Genomic DNA, 27,283 nt, shown 5'->3' with positions numbered 1-27,283 from the left:
ACACTAGGAAAATGAAGGAAAGAAAAACTAATTTTAAAACATTTTTTTTAATCATGGTCGAGTACCTAATTCAAAATCTTACCGAATATTGTAACTAAACTTTTAAACAGTGTACCCCCAAAAAAAAAAAAAACTATAGAATCCTAGGTTCTATCATATTTCCTATTTAAATAGGTAAAAATTAAACTAGAATTTTATTACTACATTAATAAGCTTAAAATAGTCGCTAAAATAGTATTTACTACTTTTAAGGATACTGTCATTAACTTCTTAGAAGGTACTCAAATAAAAACAAAACGAAAGCAATCAATACTAACAATGATTTTGGGCAAATCGGAGCAACCAATGGTTATTTATGTTTGGGAAATGATATACTTTCAGATTTTCTTTGGGTACACCAATGGTACTTGAAACCAAGAGTAAGAAGTGTCCGGTTTAATGATTGAAAAAATAAAAGTCTTCCATTTTCATTTTGCTCTCCATTCAACTTAAACATTCATACCTATCCCCCATCCAAGATCCACCCCCGAAACAACACCCCCCCCCCCCCCACACACCCAACCCCAACCAACCCGCCCCACCCGCCCCCCCAAAAAAAAGTGAAAAGTTTAAAATGTTTCAAAGGATTGATCATAATAAAGAATGGGATCCAACAAATTGATTGAATAAAAAAATTCAAGAGGACTAATTTCAAATGGAAATGTGAAGTAACCTAGATGTGTCCTGGTTTGGGATGTTTTCCGACTATTTCAATTTAAAGTTGGAAACTTTCTAGGGTGAAGTTCCACTTCCACCCTTAGTAGACCCTACAATAGGCTCTGTCTGGTTGCAAGGGTTTAGGGGAGAGAAGTGATAATAAAATGAAAACTTGTAAAACTAACCTTGCATGATTGTTTATCTAATTCCAAAACTTTTCAAATAGTTATTAAATTTTACTTTACTTTGCAATCAAATCCCTTTTAATTTTGGGCAGTAGATTAAATATTACATCAGAAAATATATAGTTCCCAAATATGATGTGAATTTTAGGTAGATTACACAATCAAAGATTAAGAAACTTTATTTATTTCATTTTTCAACTTTCCTCCCCTTTCCCTGCAACCAGACGGAGACAAAATTGTTCATTTAACTTCCCCCAAATAAACCAAATTCTATGCAATGAGCCCAGTTCCGAGTCACCTCAAAACACATCCGCATTTCCAGGATCGGATCAGCATTGACAAATACTTGGGATGATGAAGTCAGAAAACAATTTTGGACTGAAATAAAATGTTCCATACTAGCTTTCCTCCAACCCCACCCAACCGCCACCCGCAAAAAATTAGAGGAAAACTTTCAAGCAAACCAAACATGTAACCTAGAAGAAATGGAGAAATGAATTTCATTTTCCTTCATTTTCCACAATTCCCTTGCAATCTAGCCTAAGCTTTTTCTCTGTTTGTTGGTGATTTAAAAAAGCAGAATAAAGTGCGGGCCCTGCAGTAAAATGTGACAAAGGTTTTCTCTGGACAGATGAGTGTAGAGTTGTACAAAATATTAGGGGACAGTTTTGATTTCTCAAAATGGTTTTCCACCTATTTCTGTAAAACGCATCTCTCTCAAGGAGAATCTCCTTTTTCACATTATTTTCCATCACTTCGAACCATTTTCTTACCAGTCCAAGCAGAGAGTATATGGTTGGGCTCATTTACTTGAGGGGAGTCGTGATCATAACTATAAAGCATTTGGTTGAGTATGGTAGCGGAAAACATACCTCACTGGCTACAGAAATCTCACAAACTGATCCAAAGCTAAAATCCATCCCATTCCTGTGCCATGCTCCCAGGTAAAACAGTCTTCCTATCCTTAACAGAAAAAAGGTTAGAATGGCAGAAATCAACAAAATATCACTGTCCAAATGCCGACCACTGTACAAGATCTGTATCAACAAAACCAACAGACAGTTGCATTAGATGAAAATAACCTTTAGGAGCATTTAAAATAGTCAAGACATCTTAACAAAACCATGTATTCTATGTAAACAAGATGAATCAGAACTAATCAAAATCAACTCGATACAATTTCTTGACATCAAGAAAAAAATAATGGGAAATGATAATGTTACCACAAGGATTGCCCAAGTGGAGCACTCTTATGGTCTTATGTACATGTTTACCTCATAAGCCATGTTTGCTGTAGCTGTCTCTGCAACTTCAGCAGTTTGGTACACCCTGCTGCTATAATTCCAAGTATATCCACATGGTAGAACACCAGTTTTCTATGCTTCAATGGATTCTCTTGCGTTTATGGTGATGATGACTGTCTTCCCTATAGCCCTCATCCAACCCTTCGACCATTTCCCATCTGTCATGACTCAATTGATCTTCCGCTGGCTTCAACTTGCGACTGGAATGCCTGGAACTGTGACTGCATTCTTTCTCACTTCGGTGTCTTTTCCAGTCCCCAGATGAACTTGGTTCCAAACCCGACTCTGAGCGGCTATGATTTTTATGCTTGTATCTTTTGGCATCAGTCACATTCCTCTGTCTGTCTATTTCTTTTTGGCTTCCATGGTGATTCCTGTGACTGGGATTGGTCTCACATTCTCCCCTTCTTTCAGTATGCTGCTTCGAACTTCTTTTATGGTGTTTGTGTCTCCTTTTTCTATGCCAGTTGGAGCTATCAGAGCTATCCTGTATTTCCGAACTTGATCTATCTGAGTAGTGTGGCTTGTGGTCTCTTCCAGAAGAACGGTGAACCAAATCATCTCTCCGAACAAGTGCATGGACGACTTCTTCTGGACATTTATCACCAGGTCGTTTCTGTTTCGATCTTCGAGTTAAATTATCCACAGAGAAGTTCCCATCGTGCTCCCTGTCTATTTGCTGTTTGCAGTCGAGTGATCTTTCTGGTCTATTGTACAGGTAGTGATCATCACCATCATGCGAACAGTCTCTGCTGAAAATAGAATAAAAATACATAAATTTGCAAATTGCACATCACTGTGACTCTGTAACAATCAATTTTACAACATCAAAGTAATGGAAGAAGTGGTGTATCAGGCAGCATCATCTCATTTATGGTTGAAATTAATTCTAGCTATGTTGTCAGGGTATGACAACATAGCAAGGGTACGACACTGGTATGGTTTGTATCAAAAAGAGTGCTCAGAAATAGGTGAATCTCCTCCTTGATGTGTTCAGGCAGCACAGGTTTTAGCACATTCACAAAATAAGTATTTAAACTGAACACAAACCATTGCATCAGAATTTTCAAGCTACCTTGTAATGAGGGCTACAAAGTAAAATTCATCAAATGACAGAATCAAAGAATACAGGTTTGAATGTCATGCATACACATCCAACACAATTTTGAACCTGGCAGATACAAATAATCTGAATAGGATTTATAGCATTGAGGTTCAACCGTCCAAATAACACAGATTCCAGTGCAATGGATGTTTAAATCTCTAATTATTTACAGAGCTGGCTTAAAGCTGCGGTATCAGGTCTACGACAAAACAGGACATTTCTTTAAGCCATGCATTTTAAATTCTTATCAGCCAAACCCTCATTATTAAGTCCAAGCATAGTGCACACTGTGCCCACAGCTTCAAAAGTTTTGCCCAACACTGGAAAACATAAACCCTGCAATGAACATTAGTAACAAAATCCACGAGTAAAAAAGTAAAGAAAAACTAAAAAACGCTCCATTCCTAGCCGAGTATATGAAGACAAAGGGTGACAGGAATTGCAGAAACTTTTCTTTGTAATATATTTACAATGAGATGAAAGCTAAAACATCAGGCCTCCAAGTTTTAATTTCGCATGTCCAAAGAGCACCATTATATATATATATATATATATATATTCCTTTTGCACAACTATTATTTGGAAATTGACATTATCCAAAAAAAATCCATTTATAAGTCAACTGAAAAATATGTAAGAATATTCATATATACCTTTGCTGCTGCTTAAGTTTTTGTCTCTGTTCACAATCCTGAAGCTCCATAAATTCTGAATGGCTCAAAGCACGCTCTGCCCCAGGCATGACTGGGGGCACCAGCCCAACCATCCTCATAGGTCCACTGCAAAGTACTTCTATGTGAATTTACTAAAAAAAATACTGCATTAAGTTCATTTATGATAAGCAAAAAAAAGCTATTTGGAGCATATTCATGCAAATATATATATATAAATATATTTGAGCTAAAATATGATACGTGTAATAAAATAAAAAATGAGATGAACTTACTAGGGGACTGCCAACCCGGAATACATGGATGGCATATAAGAAGAAATTGCAAAAGGTGTTACAGGGACCATGGTTGGATCAAAGGGCATCATCCCTGCATTGCCATATATGTTTGCAAAGGGCCTAATATGGGGGGACAACGAAGACCCCTGCCAGTAAGATGGTCCATAAGTTGACATGCCTCCTGGGAACCCAGCATCCCCTAAAATCAGAATGCGAAGAAAAGTGTCACGCAGCAGAAAAATTCTGTAATATAAATACCTCTATAAAATGAATGTGTGGTGCAAACCCACATTTGCATTTACCTGTCTGAAGCATAGGATGTGGACTAGAAGCAGCGGGGCAGTTCCGTATAAAATGATCAGGAGAACCACACATGTAACAGGTACGGTCCCCCTGTTTATAAACATAGAGCAGGACTCAGATGGCTAATCATTACAATTTCTTGAAAAGGAAAAATATTTTGCAGTCACTATGATACCAAGTTCTGAACTAATACTTTTCCCACTTATGGTCCAAGTAACAGTCAAACAGAGTTGGAACAGAAAGGGGGAGATTCTAAATAAAATTCCAAAAAGCTCATCTAATTTAATAAACGAATGTTTAAAGAATACTACAACTTGAGGTGATGTAACAAAGGTGATGGAGAAAGTATATACACTTACAGAAAATTCAACTAAACATATCCATATCCAAACTACAGCGGAGACACAATATGTTCAACAAATATAGATACAAAGATATTTAGGGTGAGAACAGACGTGATAAACATGGTAGCAATAGTATATCAATGTTGAAGTAACATTTCTGACGTTCTACGGTTTCCACCCCCTCCCCCAGGGTTTTGGCATAGGGTATAGTAGTCATAGTAGTAGACATTATGTTCAACAAAAATTAGCTTCAACATATTTAAGGTGATAAAAATTTGAAAACCATTTCAGAAATAATCAAATGCTGGGATAATATTTTTACACTATTCTAGCAGTAACAATAGCACGGACTAGTAGCAATATTGAGAACGCCAAATGCAGAAAAGCAATATCTTTTATAGTCAAAAAGCTGGAACTTGAGTACAACAAAAAAGGGAGAATATACAGTCAATTCTACTTAACCGAATAGGCCTCTTCCCAACTACAGCATATTCAATAGAAAGCAGTATAATATTTTTATACCACAAAAATAAATGATAGACAATTAGACACAGTAGTAATAGTAGGAGTAGTGATTTGAATTGCAAATTAAGTTATTTTTCCTGTATAACCTGAGGAATCATCATATAATTAATACTGGAACTTGAACTACCACAACCCCACCCCCCAACCCACAAAGGAAGTGTAAACACACAAAAATTAGTATTAGATACTTAAATGAAAGTAATCAAATAAAATGATAAAAACTAGTTACAATATTGTACCAGATTTTTTATATAAAAGATTTACCTTTCTGTGTCTGCTTGTAGCCATAAAACTTCCAATCCCATCTGAAAAGCCAAATGGCATTCTTAATAAGAATATACTCAATATCTGGAAAAATATCCAGAATCGACCTCAGGTAAAGCAATATAGACATTGTAGCATGAAAGTCTACCTGCAGAATTAACCCAAAATTTCTTTTCTTTCATGCTTATGGCACCAGCTGCTATGTCATCAGAACAAAACAAAAATATTACAGTACCAGAAAATAGAAAAGAAACTGGCGAAAACTTCAATATAAAGCAATCTGGAACCGTAACCAATCCCTTTTCACAATAAGGAAACATTTTCAAATGCACCAAAACTTTTCTAGGCCAAGGCAGCATAGCTAGATATTGCAGATAACTGACAAAATCAACTTATTACAGAACCATACCTTCCTTCTCCCTAAGAGTTTGCCACAATTTGAAGGGCTGGTTTTCCCCTTGAAAATCAGCAACAGACTTCATGCCTTGTGGTCCACATTCAAAACTTACAGCACAACCAGGTTGTGCACCGTTTTCTCCATTCACCTGTTTTAGCTTTTGCAGTGAAGCTGATTTCACGGATTTACTAGCACCTAAATTGATAAGTCGAGAACCAGATGCAACAGCAGACGCATTGGTCCTGATGACTGACTCAGATGCAGATTCTGCCATCACTATATTTGATCCTTTCCCTGTTGCAGACGGTGAATGCGGAAAAACTGGTTCTCTTTGGCATATAGACATAGCACAAGAAAATTCCCTCCCTTGGATTCCAGATTCTCCATCTGGTTATATAAAATTTTAATTTGTTATCTGATTCACTCCAATATAAAGCATCTTTGGCATGTAGTTGAATCAATTTATGATCTTACCAGGGGCATATTGAGGAAGAATATTGTCTGAACCACTGAGAAGCACTTGAGACTCAAGAAAATGATCAATTGCCTGCCTAAGAGACACATTTGGCAACAAATCTTCTACTCCACATCTGGTGGAAGAACACTTTGGGCACCTTGCCTTCTCAATCAACGCCAGACGAATACCTGTAGCCAGAATCCATATTGACATTATGCAGATGACAGAAAAACAAGGAAAAAAGCTAGTTAATCATATCTCGCTAAAATTAAAATTAGAGGATTTTTCTTAAATTTCTTAGTTGCCGAATGCACTTGACCTGTGCTTTTATGCTGTAAATTTGATTGAACACATGCCATTAATAGTGTAGTCAAGGAAACACCTAGAGAGCACCTGGGCCTAGGAAACCAGGTGGCCCAGGAAGTACCAACCAACATAGGACTAGGCAATTTCTGAAAAGGTACCTACGCATGTGCGTAGATGACATTCTGGCCATTTCACCTAGTGCATAGATACTCTTTTAATTGTCTTTTATTTATTGTTATACATGTGCTACATATGTATCATACATTCATACTAAATAATATGTTATTTGGAAATGTCAAGGTTGGGCCTTCAAGCACTTGGCCAAAGTTTCATCTTTCAAGGTACTGGGGTGTTTCCTAGGATTGACTCAGCCAATAAAATTGCTATTAGTCAGTCACAAGAGCTGAGGGTTGTTCTCTTCTATTTTGAGCCTCAGAAAATTTTTACTTCAAAATTAGAAATTAAAAATAAATATACCCATGTTCAGGAGAAAGGTATTTCTAAAAGAACTTTACATTTTTCACAAAAACTATGCTGGCAACATCGAATCATCACAGCCTCCTTGAATATGGTGTTGCAAAGAGAACATCTCAGCTCCAACGGCAAATCAGCATTCATTAATGCAGGAGAATTGGTCTTTACAGCTCTATAAGATTCCACAATAACAGTAAGAAATAAATGTGTCACACCAAACAACAGTTAGAAGAATGGTGCAAAATGACCAAGCAAGAAATCTTACTCATCAAGCTTCTTAGGTTCTTCCATTTTATGCTTTAGGTTCATCTGTGACCCTACAATACCAGAACAAGAAACGCATAATATTTGTGCACATACACAGAAGAAAGGAAAATGTAAAGGACTAGCATATCGGGGAATGATTGCCCACACACCCCCACCCCCACCCCCACCCCCCCCCCCCCCAAAAAAAAAAAGGGGGGGGGGGGACTGAATTGCTCGGATTACTCAATAAAGATTCAACAAAGAGAATAACACTACATACCAATAGGAATAGCCTCACTGATGTCAACAGGTACAATGTTTTGACATCTTGCTGTGGATGGCTCCGAGTTTCTGATTCAACAGGAATTGAATTAATCTTGTGAACAACACATCACTTTGGCCAAAAAGAAAAGGAAAGACGCACAAAACTTATTTTCCAAAATCATTATACTACATTTCAAACTACACTTTTGGATACCACACAAAATCTTAAAAAGATACTTTTCTATGCCTACTATCCTTTATTCACCCTTCAAAATTAAGAGACAGGACCAATGCAATGCCTTTTATCCTTCACTTCAACCACAAGCAACTAAGCTTCTATCCTGAAAAGTGGAAAACCAAATTCTAGAAATAATAAAAGATGTCACCACAAATGACTTTTGACAGTACAATTCACAAGAATCACAAAATTCTTGTTACTGCTAGATATAGAATAAGAGAGCTCATGTAAAAATGTGGGAATTTATTTCTTTTCTTTCATTTTTATTTTACTCAGTAGACTTGGTGCCATATGGACAATATTAGGCAGATGATACAATTTCAGGGCCTAAGGAGGGCCTCACAGGTGGCCATGATGCAATAAGAGGTCAAGAACATGGCCTGTTTTGTAGGCTGATAATTTTTGTGGATTTACTTCGATGAGCCAAAAATGAGGTCCAAATACGGCTGTTAATTTTCAGTAAGCCATTTTGAGTTGGTTGCCTAGCCTTATGAGATCTTCCTGTTATTTCTTACGTAAGAGACCAAGCACTTCAGTTCAAACAGGTCTCTCTTCTTTATCTTTTCTTTCAGATTCTGGTTTTTCCTTTCTATAAAATATGATTTCATTCCGGCTTTCTACATCAGATCTTGTTTGCAGGAACAAAATAATAGTCTTCAAGGTCAGTGATTAAAATAAATTTGTTACACTGTTTGATATACATGTTTGATCGGTTATTTGTAACTGTTCACAGGTACATGGCACAGTTTATTCCTCCCTTAATTTCTCCCTCTTACTTTCAACTGTAATCTATCCTAACCGTCTCCAATATCCCTAGTAGTTCAGCCACAAAACCTAAACCCTAGACTATATCCTACATCAGGCCATAATGGGTCCATTAGAATACATTCAGTTAGCCATAAAATGGGATTAGTAACCCAATTATAGGTTATGCTAGCATAGTTTTTAAGGCGCTACTAAGGCGACCGCCTTGGCGCTGATGCGGTCTAAAGATGGTAAGACAGTGCTCCGCCTATCGTGAAGTGGCGCCTTATGGTTTTTTATTTTTTATTTTTTTTTAACAAATTTTAAAATTACTTGATGAATATTCCAAATATACATTTTTTATTGGTAGGTGTATGATTTTGTTAACACTTGAGATGTATGGGATCAGCTCTTCTCCACCAAAAATAACCAAAACAATCAAAACAAAAACATGATTCACAAACAGGGTTTGAATTTTGTCAAGGGTTTTAAGAAAGGGCTTTTAGAAGGAATCAAGGAACATGGAAGAACCACTGATCTAGGCGACCATTTTGCTCCAGCAGCGATGAGTTTGCTCCGACAGCGGTGAGCTTCATTCTTCTTTGAAAAGAATAGAAATATAGTGGATGACCTTAGGGCTTAGGCACTCATTTTGGCATCATAAAGGTAAGTATAATAAATACTTATATTTTTTATGTCTTCTTTTCTTTATATTTATAATTTTGTTTCATAATTATGTATTTATATTATATGTTAATATATTATGATGATTGATGAAGATGAACTTAGTTTATTCACTTTATTGATTTGTTTTCTTGATGAATATCTTACATTGGTATGAATATGAACCTTTAATATTTATTTAACATATAAGTAATAGGATTCAACTAGGATTTGAGCGAAATAGATTGGTTTTATAAAAAAATTACACATGAACGCTTTAGTCAATAAGGCAACGCTTTATGCCGGCCTTATCGCTAAGGCGCTCCGAAAGACCTTCAAACTCCTCCATCGCCTTACCGCCTTAAAAACTATGTATGCTAGACTGGAATTAAGGGATGTAGCACACAACCAGGTAGTAACACAAAACTGGCACTAGATCTTGGAACTATTAAGAAAATTATGGAGTTCTCAGAATATTCAAAAAAAAAAAAGAAAGGATGGAATCGCCCAATCACCCTTCCACATTGCAAAATTAGATATGTAGGGAATGATCTGAATTGGTCACATGTAAAATTTCATACCAAAATTAAATAATTAATCCCCCTTGTAATGGGATTCCTTCCCGTATATGTCCATGCATCCCATCGGTGGATCACACACCCTCTTGGGGGTCTTTAATTTTCCACTGCTTTATTTTGCCAACTGGAGAACTCCATTTGGGCTGAAACTTGACATGTAAGCAGGGGACATAGGAATTTACTTATAAACAACATTTGGGCCGCATCCAAATTTGCTAGGGGGCATAAAGATGTGTTCGTCCAGAAAATTTTCCGGATGAGCATGTGAAGAAAAGGGACTCCTAAAACTTTTAAATCAAGTTTTCTCCTAATTTTGGAAATTGAAACATAGAAGACAAACCTTTGAGAACTCTTCTGAGTTGTGAACATGGAGCTGCTTCTTTTTTTTTTTCCTTTTTTTGGGAGGGTGAGGGTGGGGTGGGGTGGGGTGGGGTGGGGTGGGGCTGGAATGCAGTATTTAGATCACATTTTGTGTACCAGGGACTTACCGACAAACCTGTGTACAAGGCTACAAGTTCAAAGTTCTCTGAAATACCTACACCAATTACAGGAAATGTAAAAAGGTGCCTCCCCTATCCTCAGCCCCAATCACATCTAGACTTCATATTGCTATAAAAATGAAACATTTTGAGAAGATTATGTGGGAAATACGAAAAATTTTAAAGCATGAGCATGAAATCTGTCAGAGATTGGAGTTCCACCGGATCTTAATGGGTTATTAAGTTTTCCCCCTTTTGAGGTTGCTGAGGTATTTTCAGTGCAAAGTCCACATTATCAGAAAGCTGGGTCTGCTTTGCAAAGAGATGCAGAGAATGCTATTCAGAGCTGCATTGCTCTTTGCTCAAGAGGTCTTATCATCTCGTGGATTTTGGAATTATCTTGGAAATGCACAATGCAGTTAGAGACCTTTTCTAAGTTGCCACTTACAAATTAATTGGACGCATAGTTGTCACGGCGTCAAATTGATCTAAGGCGGTGGAGGGGTGGCTAATCGATTTGGCGATGAATCGCTCGTTATGGCGTTGCCATGGCGGTCAAATCGCCCATGTGTCATTTTTTATTTTTTCTATTTTCTAAATTTATTTAGTATGCTACTTTTTTATTTCCCCTATTTTCTAAAGTTATTTAATATGCTACAAGCCTACAATATATACCCTATAACATATAAAACCAACATTAAGCAACATCAAATCATCAAAAATCAATATAGCTCTATCAAAATCACCCTGCATTTTACAAAAAATCGACCGCCTAGTGAATTAGGCATGACCTGACGTCCATGGCGGTGCCATGGCGACACCTATCAGCCAATGGCGACCGCCATTTGTGAGTCACATAAATCGTAGCATTGCCATGAACTTTTTTTTCCGCCAGGACGCCAAATCACCGCCTTGGCGATGCCATGGCAACTATGATTGGACGTCCATGAGTAAAAAGAGTGGGAAATTATAAGCAATTGACATCCTTGGAGCATTCGGTTATAAAGAAACAAGAGGAAACACAATAAGAACGACATAAGAAGCAAAACAAAATGAACTGAAAGTGCACCTGTAAGTGTTAGAAAGTCAAGAGAAATGCAATACCTTTGGAAAGCATTAGCTCCCTTTTCGCTACTGATGCAATTTATTTTATCAACATCAAGATCCGAGTCCAAAGCTTCGTCAGGAGCGGAATACAAATCAATTCCAAAGTCATCAAAATTGTCCACATCAACATTCTGCAAAAATAAGGATGTCAATAACCGAAATTCAAAATAGAAAAATGAACAAAGTAACAAATCTCTTGAGAGTATAGGTATAAGTTCGTAACTACATAAGCATATAGTGCTTTCCCAACAGCAGAGCAGATAAACTCTACAGTACCAATCAAGGTAAGTTTGAGGCAGAAGTCACTTCATTTTCTCTCTTAGTTCCCCATAAGAATAGTTTACACCTTGGGTTATGATGCAGACCTGAGTTCTGAAAACTTAAATTAGGTTGCTATGGGCCCACCCGAATGTTAAACAATTCAAATCAAAGGTTTGGTGGCAAATCCATAATTTACTGCATGCTAACAAAAGGGCGGTACGATTGTAAAAAAAACTGAAATTTACAACAGGGTGGCAGTACCGTAATTTAATGAAATTCAAGGAACAAAATAGGCATACATATGTGGGAGCAGAGTTATAACCGAGGAGGGTGATTCTGGAATAAAAAATAAAATATGGGTAAAGCATGAATTAACAAAAAGTCTAAGGGTAGAATTGGAAGTACCAAAAGAGGGGAGTAAGTAACATGAAGAAGCAATCCTCTTCTTCCCTTATTAAAACCAGCACCAGCAGTAACCTCTTATAGATGGAGATGAGAGTTCTCTCTCAAATGGGCTGGGTTCAAGCTAAAAATTTTGGTGTAGATCCCTAACTTGTGGGATTATTTATTCCAGCCATCATTCATTTAAGGAAGCAATCGGGAAAATTAACAAAATTCAAGATATCAGAACTTGACTGAACCCTTGGAACCAGGTATGTTTGCTGGTTTCAATATCACCGCAGAGGGGGATTAGGGGGACAAGCACCAGGTGTTCAGGTCAACCAAAGGGGGCGAGTTAATTCCCAAAACCCTAGGTTGATTGGGTCAGTAGTCAAGGAGTTCTAGCACAATATCTAGGGCCACAATTGCTACCTAGAAATAAGGTAAAAATTGTAATGACATCAACAGTAGAAAGGAAGGAGAAAAGAGGAGCGTGAATCAAGAAGAAGGGAGAAAGGAGTATGGAAGATCACACCTGAAGAGGAGAGGGGATAGACCTGCGCAGACAGCTCTCAGAAGCAACACGGTAGAACATTCATTCAATCTCCAAATCTGTCTTTCGTTGGTTACAACCATGTATTTAGAGAAAATAATAGAAGAATCCTAATTGAACTCAAACTCTACTTGCTAAAAACGACATAAAGGCAAAGAACAATAAAGAAAGAAACTCCTATACAACCCGGTTGAACCAACACTCAGGTTTGAACCTAGTTATTCTTGGGTTAGATTGGACCTAATGCAGGAGTAGATTACAAGTAACTAACTTTGCAGTTTATAACCCCAAACAAGACAAATAGGACTAGGAAACAAAGATATAAGACCATCAAATAAACCCCCAAAGATACAATACCCATATAGGAGCAAAACCAGCCCAAAACCTAACCCGATAGGAGAGAGAGAGACCTGCTATAGAGCTGGGCAAAGAGAGGTGCGGCCAGGTCTATAGGAATCCAATTGAGCTGCACTCTTGGGCGTAGATAGTCCCTAGGGAGGGTACAAAAACCCCCAAAGTTGAGAGGATTCTGATGGCTGGTTGTGAAGTTACAAGCTTTCTAGATTTTCTGACCTAGGAAAGAGAAAACTGAGAAGAACCTTCAAGAATAGTAGCTGAATGCTTCCAACAGTGACTAGGTTCCAACAGTGACTAGGTAAGGATCGTGGGACCCTTATGAGGCCTGGAATACCTTGATTGAAGACCTGGCTGAACAGAGTACAGAAGAGAGAAAGAGAGGAGATCGATCTCTCTATTTCCCACTAGGATTGCTGATCGGTTATGATTTCTGATGACTTTTATCAGAATCTGAATTACACCTCTTGAATGTTACAGCAAATAAAATAAAAAAAGAAGAATAAAACAGATGGGGGGTTGAGAAGGGTGAAAGAATAAAGGAAGTGGCTATCTCAGCCTGGGCTTCTCACCCACAGCTATCTTAGCTGCTCTAAGCATTTAGTTACAAACTTTCTTTCATAAATGCAAACTTTCTTTTATTCAAATCTGCCATTATGAGTACATAGGCTCCTCTATTTATAGAGGGCAGAATAGCAATCAAACTACTACTAGGAGCTAGTTTCTCAATAGGACTAGTGATGCAGTTGCACGATGGACATAGGAAAAAAAAATCTTTTGATTTGATTCTCTTTGGATTTAGAAACAATCTCTTTTTGTATTAGTTAGCTTCTAATTTTATATTAGTTACCATTTTGATACTTTGAGTTTTCTTTTATAAGCCATGTAATTCACTAGTAAGAGACAGAATTGAAGTTTTTGAAAAAAATTGAATGTTTTGCTTGGCTGAATATGGACTGCCGTGACCCCCATCTCTCTCGTATCTGATTTTTCTCTCCTCTTAGTTTCTTTTTCCCTTCTTATCTTCTCCTTCTTCTTGCTGGTTTTCTCTTTCCTGGCCTCTATTCTCTGTTCACGACCTCATCACTGGGCTTTGTTCCTCATCTCTGCCGGGGTGATTTCAGAAAACAAAAGAGGGTTTGCCGGAACTCCTCAGACAGACTTCTCTTTGCATTCCAGTTCTGGCCGCAGGAGAAGCTCCTGCCTGCGATCCATACCCTTGTCCATTGCTCTCCAGAGAACCCAGTAATCACAAGAGTTGAAGTCAGTTGCAGAACATACCTGCAACTATCACTGGTTCCAAGATTCAGACTTTATACTCCAAGTATATGCTTGAATCTTTGAACTGTACTGGTTGGGATTGATCCAGCAGGCTTGGGCGACATTAAATCTGGAATTTCAGAACTGTTGAGGCTTGATTTCTGTTTGCTAAAGCTTGATTCTTCAAGTTCCACTGGTTTCTGGTTCTCACGACAAGGAGAAGAAAACTGAAAATCGTGGGCTGCTGTTTAGGTCTTTTAAAACCCTGGTTTGACCGTACTACCCTCAATTTTATTTCCTTATTATCTCTTGTCTTATTTTCTCCTTGGTTCCTAAATTACCCTTTTACTAGCATATTGTAGCTTGGCCTTTAGTTCCATCTAATTACAAGTCTGCCACTCCCTTCTAAAGTTCTATTTATTTACAAAACTGCCACCTTCATTGGAAACTTCAGCTTAATTACAATTCTGCCATTTAGTTGAACCTTTATTTCAATACAATTGTTATTGGGTGTTGCCTTTGTTTTATTGAGTGTTTAAGTGGACCCTAAGCGATCCGATTCCGACTTTTGGAACCCGGATCCGCAACAACTAGACACTCCTACTACAACTAGGAGCTAGTTTCCTAATAGGACTAGACACTCCTACTGCAACTAGGAATTCAAACTAGGACTAGTACTTGACTTTATGACTCCAACATGGAGTAGGACTAACTAATTAATAGTCCATTTAGGACTTTACAACCAACCAATAGCCTAATGGGCCTTTATTGAATTAAATAACAAGTAATCAAACTAATGAATTAAATCTCGTTTTTCTACCTTCTACCCATATTTTAGGCCCATTAAAGTGGCCCATTTCAAAAAAAACCCATGGGATCAAAGGCCCAACACATATATAACACAACCCAAGGCTTATTTGCAATAAAATAAGCCCAAGTGACTTATCTACATCAGGACCAGCCCCATAACTGCATCAGCTTACCTCTAAATCCAATTTTCCATTCCGTTCATACTTTAATGGACACATTTTTTGCTTACAGCTTGGAATTTTTTTCTATTTTTCCCCTTTGGTGGGACAGGGAGGTGGTGGTGGAAGTTTCAATGCCTATTAGTGAAGTGCTACAAAGAATTAAAGTTATTTACAGCTCAAACAAAAAAATTTCTGAAATGGCTTCTACGGAAATTCTGGAAAGTAAGAACTTTTTCATGCCCAATTAGTCATCAAATTTTAAGACTTCAATTGAAATGCTGTGACTTCTGAGGTACCATCGATGTGAATTCATGCACCACAACCATGATGCATGATTCACTCTCATTACAAAATTATCAATAGTTGCACTAATGCTTACATGTACAAAGATAAATATCCATGCTTCAACAAGCTAGGATTTTGAGACATACCATAGGAGGAGAAGTTCCAGCATTACCAATAAAATTTGTAGATTTGGCCACCCAATTCTCAACTGAATTAATGCAAGGCCTGAAGCAAATTTTCATAATGTAAGTCAAACAAACAAAGCAAAATAACAACATATATTAGAAAGTTCTGGTTATCAGAAAATATAATCATATTTAGCAGTCTTGTTTCAACACTGTTCAGAATAGTAAAAAGATTCATATTGCCACAAACAAGTCACAACTACACAGTTTAGGGCAACATGATTCTTCACACAATAATAAAGATGAAGTTTGCTTTCCTATGAAATATGTCAACTACTACATTCTGAATAATTCAAAAAAACAGAGGAAATTATAATGGGAGAACAATGTAAGGGAGTCAAATTATTGAATTTGGAGTCTCTCCATTTTATTGAAGACATGAAGAACTTCTCCCTCAAGCCTTGAAGAGCTTAAAGGCAAGCCTAGAAGAGCTTGTATTGTGCCGGCTGAGCACACCCTACCCTCTATCGTTCCTTGAAGAGTACGCCGGCTGAGCACACCCTACCCTCTATCGTTCCTTGAAGAGTACGATAGTCGGTTCCAAGCTTCCGAGCTTGCATCAGTTTGCCACAATTCATATATAAGGAAGGGCTTGGAAGCAAGCAACCAACACCTATCGGTGAGTACTAGGCTTGCCTTGGTTCTTGGATAGTAGTGCCTGCCCATTTTGTCTCACCCACCTACCAGCACGCTCTGAAGAATTCATGGGCCAGCAGGCCGGGGGCGTTGTCCCCCTTTTAGTTACTAGGGGGGTTCATAGACTGAACTTGGCAGGTTTCACTGCAGAAAGCCCCTCTTAACACAAGTCGTGCCACTGCATTCGCATATGACTCAACTAGGACGGGTAGCCAAAGCAGCGGTGATGAAGGCACCAGAGGCACCCTTGCTTTGTTTTCACTCTGCTTATGCGTCGCACTCTTTGCGGAGCAGCATACTTGAAAAGAAGGAATGAGTTTCTCTATCCCTCGTGGAAAAGTACCCAAAAAAAGTCAAAGGTCTCCCCACGGACAATTAAGAATGAGAATGGTGGCCCCATTCGCCCAAAGGGCATCGTCAAAGAACAATATCAAGGACAGGAGAAGAACCTTCCATTGGTTTCATGGATTTGGAATTTCTTAGCTAATTCCAAGCCCCCACGATTGGAGATCAAGGATTTTGATATCTATACTACCACACATACACACACACACACACACACACACACAGAGTTATGTATATAATGTTTTACTAGTAAGATATGTATGTTATTTGGATATGTGCCTTCCTTCTAAAGAAGACAGATTCAGCAATTACTGAAGGGGAGTCTAATAGGCGTGCCTGATGTAGATTGCAGGAGCAAGGACAAAACCAGTCCAGACCAGTTGATGGATTCAACTGGTCAGGTGTGGTCCAGATCTTGGGTCAGATTTCTAATTTTGTGGAGATACACAATTAATTTCCAGATTTGGATAGGTAATGTCCAGCTTTATTTGAAGAGATATTTCAGCCATCATACAGCCTGTCTAAGAAAAGAATCAATTGAGGAATTTCCACTTTTGGGACCCAGCTGGTAGGTGCATGGAGAAGGAATTCTAGAGATTTTTGTGATCTTATTACAGCTATCGCAAGGATCAGTTATGGTCCCCACTTGGACAGCTCGCATAGTGGGTTAAGGAAGATCTTTTGGAGTTTCGTAGTAGTTTCTATTTTATGTTTTAGAAAGTGGATTTTCTTTCATTAAATAGGATCTTAGGAGTTTCTATTTTAAAGTAGATTGGCTTATGTAGGATTCTTTATTTTGTAACCAATTAGAGGTAGGATTTATTCCAAAATTGGAATGTCTCTAGAAGATCTTAGGCTTTAACTGGTTTTATTAAAAATAAAGAACAAAGGCTAATCTACAGCCCACAATTTGATGAAGGAAAAAAGGTTGGTTATTCCAATGGCTGTGAGAGGCAGTATAGGAGAGAGTCCTATGTGAGGTGAGAGACCTCGTGGGTGAGAAGCCCAAGGAAAGAGTGAGAGCCTCGACCCAACCTATCCTCTTTGTCCCGCTTCTCCCCTTCCATCGGTTCTCTTTTTCTTTTCTTTATTTAAATTTCTTTGGCATTATTACTTCCGTTCGAAGGTGGTTACAGACTCCTCGCGAGCTTCAAAGTTCTACCCTTTACTGTTTATGACTCATAAAATTCATCCAAGACCTACAGTTCTGTTTCTTCGAGGAATTCTGCCTCCACATCAAGTCTTCAATTCTGGACAACCACCCATCATCTTTGAATGAGATTTGGAGAGCCACTTCAGCACACCAAAAGCTTCACTCGACCAGCAGTTCAGAACTCTTCGTGGCCTGATATCGAGTTATAGAAAAATCCCCAAAACTGAAGAGCACTCAATTAATTCCTGCGATTCTGTTCTGTGGAAGGAAAGAAATTTCTCTGCAACATTATTCTGTGGTGCAATTGCTGTAATATTAATCTGATTTGGCCATACGTGAGATCTTTCTTGGGGTTAAGTCCTTTGTGACTTGACCTTACATTAGTGCCAAGATTTCTATGTTCCAACTATGAGTAAGTTTAAAGTACTGGGAATGCATTGTGTGGTCAACCCCAATTAGCTGAGATTTTCCTAACTTCTGGGCTGTGCCTCTTTCCTCTTACTCTCATATTTCTTTTCTCATCTCTCATCTTTCTATCTCTCCCCTCCACTCCTATTTGGACATTTTCAATTTTGTTTTGTATGGATCAATGTAGCCGACCCCATTCAATTGGGTTAAGGCTGAGTTTGTTGCATGGTTTAAGATCTCGGTGACATCTCGCTAATATCTCTCGTCTTCAAAAAGGCGAGACGAGATGTAGGGTGAGTTATAATTGCACAAAAACTCGACCGAGATCTCAAGATCTCACCTCTATCTTGCCTCTATCTCGCCAAGATCTCGGCTATATCTCGCCTCCCTCTACTTTTTTAAAGAAAAAATACTAAAGAGAAAGTAATTTGGAGCTTTTGGCTGAGGATCTCCATTTCTACACTCCTTGAAGCTTAAAGAGTAGAGAATATTACCTCCTCATCCACATTTGGAGTTACTTTAATTTTCAATGTATATGAATGCGACTCATCAGTCATCAATGTTAATTGTTAAACAATTAAGTAATTATCTATGCTATCTTTTAAAATCTTATGATTATGTTGTGTCATGTGCTGATTGTGGAATGTGGATTGTGGAATAGAGCATACTGGCCTAGGGTCCGAAGAGTTGGAGACTAGTTACATAAGGTACGAAGTCAAAGTATCATTTTAGGTTTGATTTATAAAAAAATAAAAATAAATAATAAAAAAAAACCCTGATGTCTCCATTGTATTTAAAAGGCCTAAAATAAGGTAAATACCAAGTTTCAAGGGCTACAAAGACCATATGGCCACCAAGTCAATCGAGAAAAAATACATGATCTTGGCGAGATCTCACTAGATCTCTCCTTTTTGGATCTGCGAGATGGGAGGCAAGAGCAAGATCTTAAACCTTGATTTGTTGATGGTGGTGTTGTTCAATGCATTGTGTGATCACGGTTTTTGCTTTTGGACAAAAACTTTCAATAACAAAGAATTTAAGTTTCGAGAAGAGAAGAAACTCAATTCTTGCAATTTAAGAAAAAATATCTCAATAGATAGTTCATATTGTACTCAAAAATATATAAATAATGTAGGGGTGTCAACCGTTCGGGCCTAGCCGGGCCTCACCATATTTTTGGCTTGCACCATGACCGCCCTATTACATAATTGGTCTTGCATAAGACAGGCATGGTACGTATTATAAACGGTCGGTCGGGCTCTGGGCCATAATCGGGCCTCTAATAATCGCACTAAACAGGCCTTAAACGAACTAATGACCCATTTATCTTCTAATTTTGTCTTGATCCTTAATTTTTACTTAGAATTTGCCTTGGACTTTAGAAAATTTTATAAACGGTCAAGTTAGTCGAGCGACCATCTAGCTAAAGCCTTGCACCAGGAACTAATGTAAAACTAGAATAACAAGTGATCCTAATCCCAGGCAGGATCTGAAATTCTGGCTGAATAGAGAAGATGTCCTCCAATAGGCTTGGTTCTAATTCTCAAACACTTTCAAAGCAAACAAATAAAAGGAAAATAAGAAAAACAAAAAAAGAAAATTCGATGGAGGGTTGAGAAGGGAAAAGAAGAACTAGTGAATTGGCATCTCACTCTCTGGTTTAAGCATCTCACCTAAGGCATTTCACCCAACTGCATCCCACAGCAAAATAGCATAAGCCATCTTCTCTTTTTTTTCATTAATAAATTCGTGTTCAATATTGTAGCCCCTTACAAACTTATATAGAAGACTCAAAACTGACTCAAACACTAAAAAGGAAAGGCGTAACCCAATCCTTAACTAACTGGGAAACCTAAACTGACTAGGAAACTGAAATAACAAAGGAAATAGACTCCAAATAGGACTCTCACTAAACTAATGAATTAAATCCCGTTTTCTTAATTTCAACCCATATTTTAGGCCCATTAAAATGGCACATTACAAAGAAAACCCATAGGATCAAAGGCCCAACACATACATAACCCAACCCAAGGCTTATTTGCAATAAAATAAGCCCATTAAGTGACTTATTTGCATCAAGAACAACCAATTATAAACGGACAAGGCTTGAACCTAACACATTTATTGATTGGACCGGGCCGGGCTGGGCAAGTTCAGGCTTTAAGCGATCGGGCTCAGTTGGCCTGCCAGTCCGGGCTTGAAATTGACTCCCCTAAAATAATGCAACTCAGCTGAAGAAATGAGCATATAGCGGAATAGAAGATGTGTAACCAACCAAGGAGAACATATGAGAAAATATATAGTGGTTTAACTTATTAGACACTGAAATTCTTACTTCAAAAGTGATCCAATTGAATATCTCATACTATTTTTTTGATACAGATATTGGTGGAATCCGGGTTTCCAGAAAACCCTGTTTGGATCACTTATGAGCACATGCAATTGTGCAATAGCCAAAGTAGGAAGAAATGACAGCTTTTGTAAATAACTCCAAGCTTATAAGGAGAGTGGAAAATCTTAATTAACTAAAAATTGAAAGGGGCTGCTAGGTAGGCTAAGAGGAAAAAGCAAAAAAAGTCACAAAAGGGTTTAGCATTCATTGATCAGGGGTTATCTAGGAATAAGAGATTAAATGAAGAAAGGGGTATGGGAAGATATCGCATAATCAATCTCAAACCAGTAAAGCCAGTGAGAGATCAAATTGCAACAGGGTTGCATATAGGGACAAACCAATATGGATAACAGAATTTTCCAACATTTTTTTTTTCTTTTTTTTTTTTACATATGAAAGGTGAAATAAAAGGGATCATGGTTTAAGATCTCAGAGAGATCTTGCTAATATCTCGTTTTTTTCAAAAATGCGAGACGAGATGCATGACGAGTATAAATTGTACAAAAACTCGGCCGAGATCTCGCCAAATCTTGCCTCTACCTCACCTCTCTCCACTTTTTTGAAGAAAAAATACTACGGAGCAAGGATTTTGGTGATTTTTCTTGAGGATCTCCATTCGTATACCATTGAAGCTTAAGGAGTAGAGAATATTACCTCCTCATCCACATTTGGAGTTATTATTCTTCTCAAGAACCATTTTAGATAAAAATATATCTTCTCAAACCCCTTTTTTCATGGAAACATCATCAATACTTGTTGGTTTACATTGGTTTTTATATGTGATGCATATAACATTGTTCAATGGATTCATGGAAGGAACATATTTTTCTTTTTTCTTTTTTCTTTTTTTTTTTTTTTTTTTTTAAATAAATGATGCATATAACATTGACCTTATGTTGTTATGTGGCTTATTTTATGTCATTTCAAATTTTCAATGTATGTGAATGTGACTCATCAGTCGTCAATGTTAATTGTTAAACAATTAAGTAATTATCTATGATGTCTTTTAAATTCTTATGATTATGTTGTGTCATGTGTTGATTGTGGAATAGAGCATACTAGCCTAGGGTCCAAAGAGTCAAAGACTACTTACATAGGGTACGATGTCAAAGTACTATTTTAGGTTTATTTTTTTTAAAACTGAAGTTTCCATTGTGTTTAGAAAGCCTAAATAGGGGAAATATCAAGTTTCAAGGGCAACAAAGACCATATGGCCACCGAGACCAACCACCAAGTCGACCGAGGAAAAAATACATGATCTCGGCAGGATCTCACCAGATCTCTCTTTTTTGGATCAGTGAGATGGGGGGGCTAGAGCGAGATTTTAAGCCTTGGAAGGAGTATGACCAAGGCTTCACTAGATCAGGAATGGAATCACCACCAATCCCAAACTATTGCTTCACCACAATAGGGTAGGAGCTGCATCATCACAGTCCAAGGAACAACATCACCACTGACCCAAAGAGGCAAAAGCTAAGTTTCTCAATCACTCAAAATCATAGTGCATTTGTTCCTCTTGCTTGTATTTATAAAATTAGAGGTTGTATTACAAGAATAGCAAGTCTTGGCTACAAATAGCTTACAAAATAGCAACTTTAGAAAAAGAAGCAACTTTCTAGAAAGAAGATTTAGTAGCTAAAACACATGATGGAAAGAAACAGAAACAGTAACTACTAAGTACTAAGGGCCCATTTGACAACATTTCAAGAAACGCGTTTCTGCCGTTTCTGTGTCCAGAAACGACAGAAACGGAACAAAAAGTGTTTGATAAAATTGTTTCGTTTCACTTGTTTTCAGAAATAGAAATTGAAATTTCTACCTATTTATGGTTCAAGAAACGACCCAGGCAAAACAAGTTCTCCGTTTCTGGAAACGACTCATGGCCATTCTTTCGTTGGTTACTATCGACTTTAAAAAACATGACTATATCAAACACCTTCAATTCCGTTTCTGTTTCTAGAAAATGAAATTTATGTTTCTGTCGTTTCTTGAAACAGAAACGGCAGAAACGTTATCAAACGGGCCCTAAGTAGCTATTAACTAACAACTACGACCAATTACAAAAAAAATAAAAACTGAAGTAGTAATAGTAGATCTAACAGAATATTTCAGAAATCTTCTAGATAATCTCCTCTCCATAAAAATCACGTGGGACCCACGCAACTCTTATATCCTCCACATCTTATAAAACAAACAATAAACACCAAAATAGAAACTAATTACTTATTACTGTATAGGACTCAACTCCCCTAATATCTGGGCTTATAGTATTGGCTAATCACAATAGTAAACCCAAAAATACTTAACTCGTGGTCTATATAACCCATTGGACACTCAAATTAAGCCTAACATAAATAAAACTTAATTCATACGTTCAGTTGGACCTGATAAACTAAACCAAACCACACCCCACCCCCAAGGCCCATCTTCTCTTTTTGCTGGAATTCTACATCAGAAAAAGAGAAATATGGCGCTAAATTATTTAAAAATAAAACAAAGGTCATCTTCTACCTTGCAATGGATTGTTCGAGAGACAAAACAGAATTCATTTCAGATGTAAGAACTCTTTCAATACACCTCCGATCAACTTCCAGTTTCAAGTATAAGCTGTCAGCTCGAGACAAGACAAAATTTCGTTTCAGATGAAGAACTCTTTCATGCACCTCCAATCAACTTCCAGTTTCAAGTATAAGCTGTCAACACGAGGGGCTACTAGATTCAATCGACCAACAGTGAAGATAATCAACTCAAAAACAAGGTTTAACTACTGAACCAGAGAAGAGCAGAAGTTGCAGATCCAGGTTTGAAGTTCTGTTTAGATCTCACAGACCAGGTGGTATTTCAGTCTCAAGTCTGGTAGTCTGGGTCACCTAAGGGTTTGTGAACAACCCAAAATATCAAGATGGGTCAAGTAGGAGAGAAATGAACTCCAAACCTTGAGGCTGCTAGTATCGCCCATAAAAGGGTAAGGGAATAGTAACAGTAACAGTAAAGAAGGAAAATGGATTAGGGAAGAGTAACGAAGAGAAAGGAGGAAATAAAGAACAGAAAAAAGAAAACAAAAATAAGGAAAGAAAGGGGGAGGAGAGGACAACAACCAAGCTGCCCAGGCCACGCAGGCACACACTCAAACTAAAAAAATTAATTTCAATCTCGAATCTGTCCACTAGGTTGGGTTGCTTACATATTTATAAAAGGAAATTGCACTCAAACAAGGAAACTGGAAAGTTAGAATCTCCTAGGTATCTAACTACTTCCAAAATATAATAGAATAAAATAAAAGCGGAACCTGGTAAATCTAGATGACAAGAATAGTAAGAAAAATAAAATTGAAGTGGATAGCACATATCAGAGAGCCAAAAGAAAATCACCACAAAGCTTTGTAGAGACAAAACGAAACGACTAAGCTTTGGAGAAAGAAAATGAAATGACTAAGAAAAGGCTCTATTTCTTCCATTCATCGTCTCTTCCCCTTTCTTTGAGAGATTCTCCTCTTTTTTGTGGGATTTCATCAGTTGGATACTTATGGCAGAAATTGGGAACTTCGACAAATTGAACATGAACTAAAATTTGATAACCAAAGGAAACCTGAAATAAGATGCGTCGATTTATGTCATGGTGAAACCTTCAATTGGAACAAACAATGGAAACCATTTCTTTTTTTAATCTCACACCACCTTCCAAATCTTTCTCCAGCGAATTCACTTCGAAAACTGCTTCATATTCATCTCAGACAATGTTTCCATTAAATCTCAGATTTAGGAATGACAATTAGGTGATTTATCAAAAAAGGGAAATGGGAAGAATAGGTAGACTAACAAAAGAAAAAGAACCGTTTCAAGAGTCATAGAAGCATCAATGGAAGAAGGCAAGATGACTCTTGAATGGATGTAAACAAAAGTTGAAGAATGAGAGAACTTTGAAATGTAGTTTTGCCACCACAGCTCGCCCATCCTCTATTTTCGCTTCCTGGCTACCTAGGCAGATGCCTTGGACACCTTTGTCGCCTTGTTGGTGTCGACTTGCATCCAGGCCACCTCCAACGCCATGGATTGCTTATGGGACATGACAACTATGCTTTCATTATAAGTAAATACTCTTTCAGCAATTCTAATATGAAAGAAGATCTTTCAAACATCTACAAACTCTCAACTGCAATGGCTGGTTCACAGACACAATAAATTGAGTAAAACTGCTTCCTTCTTTTCTTCTTTTCTGGCAGGATGGGGGAAATGTGAAAGTGCAGGTTGAACAGCAGAACAGAATTCTAGAGTTAATCCCAAAGAATTGTGAAGTTCAAGTGGGGAAATAGTAAAAAAATGTAGCCAAAGGTGATTCCCACCACAGAAAAGGAACACACTTCCTATCCTTTCTTCTCCTGTTTTTCACTATTATTTTGAGAACTCTATGTCTGAATCGTACTGCTTACAGAACTCTCAGAAATTTATCTTTAAATGGCACTTCCTAAGAAATACATTTATTTGTAACCCCAAATTTGTTCTCCACATTTTAGAGTATAACACAAAGAAAAACAATAATAAATAAATAAAATGCTCCAATAGAATTCAATATGAAAAATAAAACCATTTATTCTATGAGACCTGAGTTGTACCCTTAGACGGAATAAACACTAAGAAAAAAAATAAATCGAGAAGGTATTTTGATACTGAATACGGCTAATAATGATTTCAAATTAATATGGATACCAAATCACAGGGAATTCTAAACAAATTAATTAACTAAAAGCCTACAATCTACTAATCAATTTCTCATCATGTAAGTTCAACTCTCAAATTCAAAGTCAAAGGATAAATAAGAGATATCTTCTATAAGTTTGCCATGTTCTAATATGTAGGTTACCATAAACAAGTAGATTAGAAGTAGTGAAAGAAAGATGAGAGAGGGAAGGGATTGTTGGTTTCACAAAGTAGGCCATGACATGCTTAAAAAGTGTGTCAACCACAGGACACAAACATAATTGCTTTTTTCTCCTGAACTATTGAGTAGCGTAAGGGTTTGTCAAGCATGGGATTTTGAATTCCTAGTTTTCCTAAAAAACTATATTGCTATGGGCATTGTAGGGTTTTAAATCACTGAATGCACCTTAATTTCTCAAATACAGAGTTATATAACAATTAACAACCATTAAGATAGATATCAATGCCTTCACGTCGTCATAAGTGCTAGACATTGGGATGAACTAATCTATCGAGGGCCTTGGAGGCTTGATCGATCTAATACCCATATACAACCCAGGATAATAAGAAATACATAATTTCTTAGCTTCCACATGTTAATTTGTCAAACGAAGAAGAAACTGGAAAGGAAAAATCTTACAAAACTGAATGCACCGATCTTCCGGCAGGCACTCGCTTAATAACTACACTCGAACCACTTGGTATGAGAAAATCTTCGTCATCGTACTCTAAATTAAAAACGAAAGAAGAAGCTGTCAACTAATTAATATTTCATACAATTAAAAAAGAGAAAAACGTTGCAGAAAAAATTGAATTCGAAGATTTACCTTCCCCAGTGTCGGCGTCTGATATGACCAGATCGAAATCTTGGCAGATCTTCAAATTCTTCTGTTGCAAAATCTTGGACCTTAGGTCTCGAACGGAGATGGACGGACGACCGCCTATGTGTATGGAATCGAAGTCGACGGAGCTCCTGAACTTGAAACGGACAGCCATAATCTGAACAAATCGTCGGCGACGGAATATCACTTCAAGGAAACGGAGACAACGCCGAAGAATTACAGAGACCGAGAAAGTGGCGCAATTTAGAAGAGCTGAACGATTTGATAATTGATGCTGGCGATAACCGAAGCCCCAGAGACACTTCTTCTTCCTCTTCTTCTCGTTTGCCCTTTTTTCTGTTCCTGAGATTTTTTAAATTTCTGGAGTCTGGAGATGTTTCATAAAAGTCTAAACCAGGGCCCAAGATTACGTGCGTACGGGAAGACACGAGATATGATCCCAAGTACCCAATCCAAAAAAGTAAAAAAATAATATGACGTGTCGATCACGTGAAGAGGGGATGCCGCTCGTGCCGCAACTCGCAAGAGGACAAAGACTCGTCTCTCGTATATAGAATCAGAGATAGAGAAGAGATAAGGAGAAAGAAGCTAGTACCCAAAACAGGATTTTGGGTTAGCACAGATGGCGTTGGAAGTTTTACCGCTACAAGCAGGCAGGGCACTGTTTGGAAGGATAGAAATTGATAAAAATGAATATGAAAGCAAGGTCTAGTTTGATTGTCAAGAAATAGGTAGGAAACAAAAAAAAAAAATTAAGGGATGAGTCGATCTCATTTTAGGTTTCAGATTTTAATCGATCTAATAGGACCTTAAACGGGGTAAAGTATAAATAAAGCCTTAAATGGTATTTATTATTATCAAATTTAAATACTTTAATATATTTTATTAAATCATCAATAATTTTGAAAAGATATTACACTTAATTGTATTTA

At 37.5% G+C, this 27,283-nt stretch overlaps 1 protein-coding gene across 4 annotated transcripts; it reads right to left on the bottom strand.

Annotated features, from left to right (window-relative positions):
• Window positions 1-1,477: 1,477 nt before the first annotated feature.
• Window positions 1,478-26,750, bottom strand: LOC122077005 (E3 ubiquitin ligase PQT3-like). Of its 4 annotated transcripts, XR_006139675.1 has the most exons (16): window positions 26,337-26,750; window positions 26,150-26,237; window positions 15,840-15,918; window positions 11,626-11,759; window positions 7,836-7,906; window positions 7,575-7,626; window positions 7,351-7,481; window positions 6,547-6,717; window positions 6,085-6,459; window positions 5,824-5,874; window positions 5,676-5,716; window positions 4,542-4,632; window positions 4,237-4,438; window positions 3,944-4,069; window positions 2,156-2,937; window positions 1,478-1,918 (listed from the first exon to the last, which is right to left on the bottom strand). XR_006139675.1 is itself a non-coding variant. In XM_042642707.1 (15 exons), exons 1-15 carry the CDS (start codon window positions 26,503-26,505, stop codon window positions 2,265-2,267), a joined length of 2,454 nt encoding a protein of 817 aa, XP_042498641.1. In that variant the 5' UTR covers window positions 26,506-26,750; the 3' UTR covers window positions 1,920-2,264. The 4 variants fall into 4 exon arrangements, 3 of the variants coding, with proteins under 3 accessions (XP_042498641.1, XP_042498644.1, XP_042498642.1); XM_042642707.1 differs by lacking the exon at window positions 1,478-1,918 and having other exon boundaries at window positions 1,920-2,937; XM_042642710.1 differs by lacking the exon at window positions 1,478-1,918 and having other exon boundaries at window positions 1,920-2,934.
• Between the last annotated feature and the right edge of the window lie 533 nt (window positions 26,751-27,283).

This window comes from Macadamia integrifolia, chromosome 4, assembly GCF_013358625.1.
Source record: "Macadamia integrifolia cultivar HAES 741 chromosome 4, SCU_Mint_v3, whole genome shotgun sequence".
Lineage (NCBI taxonomy): Eukaryota > Viridiplantae > Streptophyta > Magnoliopsida > Proteales > Proteaceae > Macadamia > Macadamia integrifolia.
Note: the sequence above shows the minus strand (reverse complement) of the source record. Positions and strands in the feature narration are given on the sequence as shown.